Genomic DNA, 12,477 nt, shown 5'->3' with positions numbered 1-12,477 from the left:
CCTCATCGGATCCGACTCGCCGCAATAACATTAGTAACCTGAAAAAAGGGGCGCCGTGGTCGCATTTTTCCCGGCTTTCCCAACAAGACTCGTCGCAAAAAAGCCGAGTTCTTCTCGGCAATGTGCTTATTTGACATTTTATCGTACGTGGAGCTATTATGGCCACAGTATGAGCCGGGTATTAAGTAACAGGCATTAGGAATTAAGCATAAATCTTCAGATTAGGTATTATGCGGGTCTGGTTTAGAGCAGGTTAGCCAGTGGAAAAGACGCCAGGATTAACACCAGGCGGTCAGATTAAATCGATTCATTCTGGTTGGAATGGAAATGGTGTTGTTTGTGACGGGTAGCACTTATTTAGCCTGCAAACTAGCCAGATGGTAAATGAAACTTACCTTATCGAGGATTATAAAAGACAGGAAACGCATAATAGTCCACCCCCCCTCCCTCCCTCGCTATCGTTTTGGAGCGCGGTCATTAGCGCCACGCAGACGGGAAAATGCGGCAAGTAATAATTGACTATTCATCTCCATAATCCTTCTGGCAGACACAGGTCAGATAGCGACTTGTCAATAGTCGACTGAAAAATATGGCTTTAGTGAGAAAGATTTGAAATGGCAGCTCCCCAGAGTGAAATGGAGTCATTTTGCAAATAAATTGTAAAACAATTAAAAGGTGAGCCACCTCAAGGCGAAATTTAGGATTTGCGATATTGCATCCCTGCTGTAAACAAACATGGCGGCTTTAAAAGCATTTTTTTTAGAATGTCGCGCTCATCAATTTAAATGTTGACGCGACCCAAATCCATTTATATTTGAACAAAAACCTAGATTTTTAATTAACGGTTTTAGCAGTACATCCTACTACAAAATTGTAATCCAGTGAGCCATTTTTTGCACGTGTTGTGAATATCTATACTTTATTTTTTTCTTTCTTTCAACACATTAAAAGTGGAACTAAATCCAAATTGCCATCCTTCAAGAATATTTTTAATGTGCCACCAGAGATCAAAACACTTTTAAAATTGATATTTTGTCTCATTTTCTGAACCGCTTTATCCTCACTAGGTCGCAGGGGGTGCTAGAGCCTATCCCAGCTGACTCCAGGTGGGGGACAGCCAATTGCAGGGCACAAGGAGACACGACCAATCATAGCTAGGGGCAATTTAGAGTGTCCAATCAGCTTGCCATGGAATGTGGGAGGAAAGCGGAGTACCCGGAAAAACCCCACACAGAACATGCAAACTCCGCACAGGTGGACCGACCTGGATTTGAACCCAGGTGGGTGTATTTTGGAATGTGGAAGACATAACTGGGTATTTGCTTTCGCGCTGTTGGCCATCTGACCTACTGCGGGGTTCCTGCTGCTTTAATTGAATCCCGCACCTGTTACTGGCAGATAAGGCCTTGAGCCAGCAGGGGGCAGAAGGGAGCACGGCACGCCACTCCCGAGTTGCATGCCGAAAAGTTAATGGGCCTGAAAGGTGGTATGACGGCGTGCCGGCTGCAGAAACGCCATCCAATCGGGGTGCTTTATTCTGTATGTGGCCCTGGAGTTTATGTATCGGGGCCATTGACGGTGGGGGACGTCCAATCTGTTTTGATTGGGAGAGGTTGGCAGCGATCCAACGATTCCTGACTGAGTTTGACTTGAAATACAGAGAAGTTTTTTTTTTTTTTGTACAAATATTTTTTGCATAACTAGGACGTGAAATTGCAAATTATGAAGGAAGGTTCTAATTTACGCTAAATCAAAGGTTTTTAAGATTTTAGTGGAATTTTTTCATTTGGTTTGGAAGCAGGAAAAACAACCCAAAAATCTGTAACATGGCGAATTGTCACAAAAAATTGTTGTTAAATTATAATTTCTTTTAGTTCTACTCTCACGGTGCACTTTTTGTCCTATTATTGTTCAAAAAGGGTTTTAAAAAATCATAATAAAACCCGCCGGAAGTAAATACGCACCAACATCACTGGGATAAACTGATTTTAAAAAAATGAGCTCATTTTTCCTAATATTACTTCTTAAGAAAGTACTTTCCTTTTTTTCTTCTCGCAATTTCAGCTGTCGAATATCGTATAATAACCGCAATCACGGTGCTGTTTTAAAACACTATTTTGTTGAATTCTCCTCAAATCCAAATATGTCTGACACATGATGCTTATCAAATTTACGCGGGTAACACATCTGCTTGGAGCCCCGGAGTGTGTTCTGCATAATGGGAAGAAAAGAAAGACAGAGAGAAAGTGGAATAAGAGGTAATAAGTGGGTTATTTCCTGTAAAATGAGAACTTAAGAGTTAAGTTAACCTGCTGAAGATGAAAATAAAGTGAGAAGAAAATATGCTCCTCACTTCCCTTCATATTACAAGAGGGTCAAGTCAATAGAATCAAAAGAGGAAAGTAGTGTGCACGCAGGGACGGAAAAACAAACACGCTTTTGGACACCCACGTACGCCGCCACGCAAACACTTTGGAGACAGAATGAGAAGGCAGCTGTCAAACTGGAGACGCCATCAAGTCAAACGTTCGTCCACCCGGGAGAATACGTTTTTCCTGAGAGCGCCGCTTAAACACGATTTTTTAAAGAAAAATGGCTACGTTCACTTGGCAGAAAAATAGGTGTCAACATACCGTATATGGCCGTGCTGTTATTATTTTAAATGGCTATATATACATATATACACACATCGAAGATGATCCTGATTATAAGACGACAGCCTATTTTTCAAGACTCAAGTTTTAAAAATATATATATTTTTATATGGATATGGTCTAGTGTTGTTATTATTTTAAATGACTATATATACATATATACACACACACATCGAAGATGATCCTGATTATAAGACGACAGCCTATTTTTCAAGACTCAAGTTTGGAAAAAAAAATTTTTTTATACGGATATGGTCTAGTGTTGTTATTATTTTAAATGGCTATATTTACACACACATATGCATACTGTATTGGCCCGAATATAAGATGACCCCTATTTTTCAATACTCAAGTTTGAAAAAAAAAAAATCAATTTTTATACGGATATGGTCTAGTGTTATTATTTTAAATGGCTATATATACATATATACACACACACACACACATCGAAGATGATCCTGACTATAAGACGACAGCCTATTTTTCAAGACTCAAGTTTGGAAAAAAATTCAAATAAAATATGTAAGATAAAGTGCAATCATATTTGTCAAGCTTTTGAAATGCAAACGAACCAATCTATTGTGACAAAACCTCAAAATTGCAATAACTGCATTAACCATCAATTTGATCAGCATTTTCTTGAAATATATCTGGCGCCATCTAGCGTTTAGTATGTGTATAATATCTACACCCCGAGTGTAAGACGACCAACACTTTTTTCGAGTCTGATTTCAATGCAAAAAAAAACACCGTCTTATACTCGGGCCAATACAGAATGTGTGTGTACATACACGACTTAACATTTTTAAAATTTTAAAATCCTTAAATAACCTAAAAATACACTCCAGTTATGGAGCCCATTAACACTACATTGATTAAAAACTAAACTAATGAATTATATTTAAAGGTGTGCACTATTTAGGGATAAAACATCGAGGGTTCACCCGTGTTACAAACAAACTCACCTAATAAATCCTTTGCGGTTTTAGCTATGGGCCAAATAAAAACGCGGGTGGACGCTATCCTGAAGGAGCACATAAACCCGACAGCTTTTCCAGGTTATTTTCTGATACAGCTTGTAAACTGACATAAGAAAGGGTGCCGTGCATTTGCAGTGGCTTTCAGTTCGTTACGTTATAAATGATCACATTTACTCATTTTCTTCAATTAAATGCAAGAGAGGGCCGTCTAATGCGTTTAATTAAAAAAGAAGATGGCCCAAATGAACAATCCCTGTGTTTATTAAGGGACAAAAGCGGCATTTGTGCTGCTAAATGGACGCCGGGGTTACGATGGCCTTTTGGAAAATGTCAAAACGCTCCTTCACGCTCACGTGAACGCGCCGAGGGTCCCACCTAATGGGTCTGGCAACCCGGCGTCACTATAGCGACGGATCTCACAATGGCCGCATCTCGTCGCTCACATTTACAAATCGTAGCTCGTTGTTTACGTGGGTGGAGTTCCCCCTTTGCGACGGGGGGGAAAAAATACGGTTCTTTCATTCGTGACGGGCGCGATAAAAGCCAGGGAAGCGTGCGCAGTGGCGAAAGGCAAAAAGAAGAAGGTACGCGAGACTGCATCTTAAAATTCAATAAAGAAAGCGCGTACGGTCGCACGACAAAGAGGACGTCGCGGCTTGATGACACGTTCCCCGATAATCGCTATGGATTGGACATCGGCGTGCAAGACGCGGGCGGCTCTGGAATGTGAAATCAAACCGAGGAAAAGGACTTTTTTCTCTTAGTGTTAGTGGGAGGAAGGAAGGGTTGTTTTGTGCAAAAATGGCCGCCGGTGTTGAGGGGAAAAAAAGGCGAGTTGTTAAAGTGAAGTAGAAAAAACGTTTGGCCAAGTAGAAAGGGAAAAGTAGAAAATATATATCAAAAGTGGATAGTGTAGGAACAATAATACAAATATGACAGGGGAAAAAACAAGTCCTATTTGGAAAGTATGCAGCCAAGGAGATCGTCCACCTTCAGTATTTAAATAATAGTGCAGAGAAGGTTTTAAAAAGTCAAATAATCTTAAATAGACACCATAAAATAAAATTTAAAAAAATAAAATACTGTCGTGGCTATTCTTGGAACCTATTGCCCGCCATAAACGAAGTACAGTAATCCCTCGATTATTGCGCCTTCACTTATGGCGAATTCACTATTTGCATTTTTTTCCCGCTATTAATTATCATAAATAACAAATTTACGTTTATATGCGAATTCACTATTTTGCAATTTGTTCCCGCTATTAATTATTATAAATAAATAAAATAAGTTTATATGCGAATTCACTATATTGCAATTTTTTTCCTGCTATTAATGATCATAAATAAAAAAAATAAGTTTATATGCAAATTCACTATTTAGCAATTTTTTCCTGCTATTAACTATCATAAATAAAAAATTGAAGTTTTTATGTAAATTTACTATTTAGCAATTTTTTCCTGTTATTAATTATCATAAATAAAATTGTAAGTTTATAAAAATGTGAAAATCCATGCTGAAACTCATTAGCCACTCTTGCTACTAGGACAAAACAAAAACTAAAAAGTTACAATAGAATGAAGCTACTTTGCGATTTTTCAATTATTGCGGCCATGTCTCGTCTACATGAACGGCGTTATTCGAGGGAATACTGTATTACTGCACTTCCTTAGTTCGGTGCGCTTTTCTGGAGCTTCTTTTGAATCTATAAAAAGGCGATTTCATTTGTCCAATTTCTCCCCTCTTTTCTAATCAGTATCATGTTCAAGTTTAAGTCCACGTCTTTGACCCTTCGGGACGAGCGCTGATGGGAACTCTCGGCGAGCCCTGAAGAGCGGCGGGCGGGGGGGCTCCTTTTTTCTTTGTCCACGCCCGTGATTGAGGCTGATTGGGGCTCTTTAAGGAGGCCCGCCGCGGCATCACGAGGACCCTGGAGTACCCCTCGCCCTCGCGCGACGGTGTACCCATTTTGCCGGACCCCATGCGTGGGGAGGGGACGGCGGTGGGAGGAGAACGCTCGCGAGTTTCACTTTTCAAGGCAAAAAGATGGCGGTGACACACTGTAGAAAGAAGAAAGATGGCGACGGGGGACCGAATTGACGCGCTTTCTGAGAGATAAACCCATGAAGGAAAAGTGGAACGATTCATAACACTGGTCAACAACACATTTTTAAATCTGCGCTCAGATTTTTTCCATCTAGAAATTGAAATATGGCCATTTTATTCCAATAAATTCCATTGTAAGTCATTTGCAACATATTAAATCGCAAAAAATGTAACGTCATTTTTGGAACCGAAGCCTTGAAATTAGACAAAATATTATTGTGTGACAGATTTTTTTATTTGGGTTGTTGTCCAGTGTCATGGAGAATAACTGTGAACTTGGAAATGGATTACTGTATTTTCCGGACTATAAGTCGCAGTTTTTTTTGTAGTTCGGTCGGGGGTGCGACTTGTGTGGAATTATTAACAGATTATTACATAATTTCCCAAGTTATTTTTACACTAGCCCTCTGCCAGTAATTTCAGCATTTTTGGTGGGTGGGTTTTTATTTATTTTTTAACATTTTAACAATGATTTTTTTAGCTTATCCCTCCAAGGCAAACCTGTAGAATCGCCTCCAACTTATGAAAACAACTAAGAAGGGCTTAACAATGATATATTAAAACATATTCCGCCTATTATTGCCTCTTATTATTTTAAATGCCTTTCAAGATGACAAGACTGTTCTTTAATTTAGATTTTACCCAATAAAATTCCCCCCCCCAAAATGCAACTTCTACTCCAGTGTCTTAGATGTAATTTTTTCCTCTTTTTTGGGCTAGTGCGACATACTCGGGTGCGGCTTATAGTCCGGAAGATACGGTATGTGTCGGCTGGACAAAGACTTTTTGAGGAAAAAAAATCCTTGTGTGTGAGCTGGCCGATCAGATGATACGGTGAAGTTGTATCAGTTTAGACACGGAAAGAAATGTGCGGCTTATCTCTCATTGAGGGGTTTTAGAAGGGGGGGGGGGGGGGGGGGCATTTGAGTGTGTCTTTGTGTGTGAATGTGTGTGTGTGTGTGTATTTCAGCCTGGTGTCATCACGTGGACATCTAGAAGGATTTTAAAGAGTTTTTTTTTTGTTATAAACGAGAGACAAAAGACAAGAAAAGGGGGAGAGGGGGGTCTTGGATATCATGAGCACGCAACGCAACACAAGGTGCCGGGTTAGAGGGCGGGGGAGGGGGTGGTTATGGCGGGTTGGAGGAAGGGGCGAGCTGTGGTTTTTATGTTCATAGCGGTCGTTACCTTTTTGATCCACTTCTATTCAAGCGTCGGAAAAAAAAGGGAGACGGGCAGAGAGATCAAAAGACAGACGAGGGAGGGGGAGGGAGGGGGAGAGAAAGATTTGGGGGGGAGGGAAAGGACAACCAAAAAGGGGGGAACAAAAAAAGAGAGATTAAATAAAAGGCTGGCCTTTCTCTAGTCTGACTTATGATATCGTTTATGCTTCTCGTGGCAACTGAAATATGAGAAAGACTGAGCTAGCTTGGAAATTCACGTCATGGAAAATCAGCAGAAACCCCGCCCAGAAATCTCCCACACTCTCGACCCGACCTCCGCCCCCTTCTGGTTTGGCCACACCCCTTCCAAAAGGTGCCTGAGGTAGACCTGCTGTGTGGGGGGGGGGGGGAAACAAGATGGTGGCGTGGCTCCTCTTCAGCTGGAAAGCAAGAGAAGGAAGGAAGGATGGAAGGATGGAGATGCCAAAGCGGGCAGAGGAAGGGTTAAATAAAAGATGGAAGATGAAAAAGAGATGATGGAAAGATGGATTTGTTCCTTTTGCGTTTGGTGTAGCATCGTGGCGGGGTGCCGGAGCCTCACGCACAACTATGGGCAGTAAAGGCTGGCAGCTAAGTGTATTTTATAGTCATTAATATTTCAATAAAATGGCAAATTGTTCAATATTTTAATGAAATAAATTAAACTTTTTTTAAAAATGGAAAATATTGACAATTTACAAATTCGATATTGATTATTAAAATGTTTTCGTTTGTGAATATATGCACATAGAATGATTTCATTGTTCAATAAAGAAAGGAAGTTTATAGACAAACAAAATGATGGCACACAATAAATTAATCAATTAACGTCGACGGAATGATTGAATAGATGAATAATAGAAATAAGCGTGCGTCAATAAATCAACAAGTTATGTTAAACGCAGTCATGAAATCAAATGATTTCATGTTTTATTTAATCATTTCCCATCAATGCAAATAAGAATTTAAAATGTCTTATTATCAATCAAAAGTAATTTGACTAATACCGCATTTGTTATTTTTTTCAGCGAATGATTAATGACTTAAACACTTATTTTGATTTGGAATGAACATAAAATAAATAACAGGTTGTCCAAACTATGGCCCGTGGGCCAAATGGATTAGCTTAAAAAAATTTTTTTTTAATTATATAAAAAAAATTAAGCTAATATATATTTAACTGGGATACACGTTATGCTATCAAGGCTGATATTTTAACGATCGACCGCAAGACCCTCATCTAATTTGTGCGCATATAAGCCAAACGCTCAATTCAGTCATCATTTTTTGTTGTCCGACAAATGCAGCTTATATGCGAGTAAATACAGTAATGAAAATTCTAGTTTAAATTGAATTTGTGCGCATATAAGCCGTACAGTCATCATTTTTTTGTCCGACAAATGCGGCTTATATGCGAGTAAATACAGTAATGAAAATCCTAGTCTAACTCGGATTTGCTGTATTCTATTTCTACCATTTAGGAGGCGGAATATCCTAAAAGGTCAAAGCATTTGTATTGATGAAGAGACCGAGCGAAAGGTCCCGCTTGACGGCGACTCCGATCCAAAGTGGCGCCGTGTGTGCGTCAACGACGTCATTACACCAAGAGGTGCTCAAAAGGAAAGTGGCGAGGAAAAGGAGGACACGGCTAGAATCCACGCTTTAATCCCGAGCTGACGGGAATAAACTCGACCTTGACAAAAGTCAGGCAGCAATACGAGAGGAGGAAACTCGGCAGGGGAGTCAAAAAAAACCCGTCTTGATCTGGGCGCTCTTGGATCCAAGCAATAGAGCCTTGTTCCCGGATGAGATCTTTTTTTCATGATCCGCCCAGATCAAACCGGACAATGAAGCGGCGTGAAGATGTCGGCGTGAAGATGTCGACGACGCCCGCGGGGGTAAACAGCCGGGATGTGGACCTTCTTTGAACCTCGAGCGCAGTGTTTACCAACCTATCTGTTCATGTGTTTGTTTGTTGTTGTTTTTTGTGCACTTCCCTATTTATTTATGGTGTAGACTAATTATTATGTTATATTTTTTTGTTATTGTTATTAATGAATTAATTATTCAAGTTTGTTATTATTGGGCACTGTGGTGAGGCTTTAAAAAAATCATTATACTTGTATGACAGGGGTAGGGAACCTATGGCTCGGGGGCCACATGTGGCTCTTTTGATGGGTGCATCTGGCTCTTTGCTAACCTGTGAGCTAAAATATGGAAATTGCTGGTGACAGAACTGAGATATTACATCTAGAACTGCTTTAATCTTCATTTTTTTGTAGTAGACTCTTCTGGAATGCATCCTCTCATCAACAGTATAAGAATCTTTTAAAAATATTCATTTTTTTCCACTTTAAAAGTGGTGAAATTACAAAAAAAAATTGAAAAGGCACTCGTTTACATGTATGTATTTTGACTTTTAAATTTGTAGTATGGCTCACAAGGAATAACATTGGAAAATATGAATTGTTTGTGGCTCTCTTCGTCAAAAAGGTTCCCCACCCCTGTTGTATGATGATAGTAAAAGCATTCAATATGCATTATTATGACTTTAAAAAATGGTCGCGTTGTTCTCAAATATTTGAACTCATCGTCTGATATTGACAGCGACAGACGCCCAATTTGTGAAATTTTCTTGGAGATAAAAATTTTCAGTCCAAATATTTGAGAATTGGGATGCAAATAATGACCGAAAAAAACGCCCAAATTGTGGATGATTTTTGGATCGTGCCGTGATGACGGAATCGTGCAAAAAAGAGAGAAATGAAAGCGCTGCAAAGAAGAAGAAAGGCAAGACGTGTTTGTGTCCACTTGATTTTCCTTCGTGTCGGTCAACCTGGGGGAATAAAAAGAAGAGGAAAAACAGAAAAAAAGGAGAGAAAGAGAAAGAGAAAGCGAGTCAGCAGGCGAACCTGAGGACAAACGGCGCCGAGAGGTGACGCCAACTCTTTTTTGGGGGGCGTCGGTTTAAGGCCAGCTGGGTCGGCGGCGTGATTGCTCGGCGCTCTTTTGAGAAAGGTGCCGTCGGCCCCTTCCTTCCGCCTTGGTCGCTCTGCTCAAATGCTTTCCAGAAGCCAATCGACGACTGCCAATCTAACGAGCAACAGGAAATGAATGGTCGCCGTGACGCGTCCTCTCCAGGTTCTTCACTAAAGTGTCTCATGGACGCATTTATAGGCTTATTTATTCATGGACTACATTTTTATTTATGTTTTAATTAAGCTGGAACAGTAATTTTATTTTTTAAGTTATTTTTACTAAGCACTAGTCATTGGTTAATGAAAGACGAAGTTTACTTGACAGGTGTTAAGCTCATTTACTATTTAAAGTCCATTAACTTGATGTTTCCTGCTTAATTTGAGTTGGATAGAAATCAAGAAGATTTAGTTTGTGTTTTTTTTTTTAATTTAGAATAAACGGACTGCTTTTTTTAACCTTTGATTTGATTAAAAATAAATGAAGTCAAAATGACTTGGTGAACATTGTTTTTCCAAATGTATTGTTTTTTTTTTTTATTAAAGAAAAACTAAAAATGCATTTAAATAAAAAATTGAATATTGCTATTTTTTTTCTTTTGGGAATTTGAAAAAAAATTCAATTTCCCCCTTTTAATTAAAAAAAAAATCAAAAAGAGAATGACAGTTTATGCCTTTAAATATGAAACTGCAATTGAAAAATCTGAAAATAACAGGTTAAATATCCACTCGTCATTTTTAATGGTTAAAACTAAAATTTTAAAATATTCAAAGTATTCGTCCTGATAAAAAAAAGGATTAAAAATAAAACCAGAAAATATTTGCTCTTAATTTTAAAAAAAAAGGTCTCGAAATGACTCATCGGCGATGAAAATAGTTGTCGATGAACTACGAGATGATGGAAATATGAACGGAAAAAGTGCGGGCGCAGTATCGCCCTCTAGTGGTCGGCCACTTCCGAAGCCCGAGTCGACACTTTTTAAAGCGCGGCTAACTGGATGCATATTAACAAGATAAATCACGGCTGACGAAATAGCGGGAGGGCTAATGGCTTGGACGCAGCTAGCGAGCTAGCTGCTCGATAATGAAGGAGTGCCTCGCTCTGGGGCGGCGGCGGCGGCCGGCGAGGACAGATGGCCGCCTTTCCAAGGTGGATTACTTTGACTTTTTGTGTACGTGTGCGTTAATGGCGCCGTTGGATGGGAGACGTCTTAATGAGGCGCCAAGACAACACAATTATGGGAGCTGTTTTTTGAATTGTATCAGACAATTGGCGGTCCTTTTACCCAAAAACAAATATTCCAAAATCAATTTTTCTAATCAAATGAGTTATTAAGGTCCAGTTAAGTAACTGTGAATATTAATTACACATTAAGATTCTATTGATATTTATGTCTAGAGGGAGAGATTATACTTGAATATTATTACACATTCCCTTTTATAACATTTTGTATTCACCCGTTAAGCAGTTATGGCTAAATTTATGAAATACCGCATTTTTCAGACAATAAGTCATACATACCGTATAAAGATTGCATAGTGAGATAGCCCCCCCCCAAAAAATTAAAGTTGCAGCCCAGGCAAACTATGAAAAAGTGCGACTTATAGTCCGGAATATACGGTATTTGAAATTCTATTTATTTAATAATTATCTCCTCATCTTATGCAAACACTGTAAATGAGTTGTTTGACCGAAATGTGTTCATCTATCTTTTGATGATCTTTCTCAAAGTAAAAAAATAATAATTAAAAAATGGACTCCGCCTGCATTAAGACGATGCTAAATGTGTAAGCGGCAATCATTTTTGGGAGGCCAAATCCTTTTGGGCGAAACGACGTTTGCAGTAATTGGGCATACGACACAGCTGGTGTTGTCACAGCCGTCGCCGCCTCGCCAAACAAGCGCATCCTGTCAGGGGTGATTGCGTGAGCGTGCGTGTCATTTCCTGCTGTCAAATCCCTCTTTCAGGTGACTAATAACACCTCGGCGACGTGACTCACGGAAACAAAAGACATGGGAAGGCGGGGCCGACTGGAGGGGGGGGCCTTACAAGCGGGCCAATCAATTCATTTGGGATGGTTCTCCATCACAAATCGGAACTTAGCGGAAATTGGGCCCCATTACGCCAAATTGAAAAATATATATATATATATTCAAAACGTATTACCGTATTTTCTCGCATATTAGCCACCCCCACGTATAAGCCACACCCTTAAGATTGCCTTAAAATCATTGAATTTTAAAATTTCTTTCGTATAAGCCGCCCCCTGCTTAACAATTTTAACCTGCATATTCATGGTTTTAATAGGGAGTGCAAATGTGTTACTTTGAAGGGAAAATCTTAATAAAAATCATCGCACGTGGTATTTCTGAGATACTGTATAAATCGATTTATAATTCGACATTCCTAAAGGGTGCCGCCTGCACGTAGACAAATTCAAAAAGGAAGTCATGTGAGCAGTACAACCAGGAAGTGTGCGCGTAGTGGTCTCGTTTGTCATCCCTAATAAAGATGGTGGCGCCCTGAGCAAGCAACTGCAGGCACAAGTGAGTTTTTTCACG

At 39.6% G+C, this 12,477-nt stretch overlaps 1 protein-coding gene across 4 annotated transcripts in view; it reads right to left on the bottom strand.

The window, feature by feature from the left end:
• Window positions 1-12,477, bottom strand: part of LOC144087977 (adhesion G protein-coupled receptor L1-like) — a 121,975-nt gene that overhangs the window by 33,779 nt on the left and 75,719 nt on the right. For 2 of the 4 annotated variants that reach the window (XM_077618135.1, XM_077618133.1), the window contains one exon: window positions 6,926-6,940. The exons of the other annotated variants lie outside the window; for them this stretch is intronic. In XM_077618135.1, coding sequence (XP_077474261.1) covers window positions 6,926-6,940 — 15 coding nt within the window. The remainder of the gene's footprint in view (window positions 1-6,925; window positions 6,941-12,477) is intronic. 4 annotated transcript variants of the gene reach the window in all.

The sequence above is a fragment of the Stigmatopora argus genome, chromosome 14 (assembly GCF_051989625.1).
Source record: "Stigmatopora argus isolate UIUO_Sarg chromosome 14, RoL_Sarg_1.0, whole genome shotgun sequence".
Classification (NCBI taxonomy): domain Eukaryota; kingdom Metazoa; phylum Chordata; class Actinopteri; order Syngnathiformes; family Syngnathidae; genus Stigmatopora; species Stigmatopora argus.
This window is presented reverse-complemented; position numbering and strand designations above follow the sequence as displayed.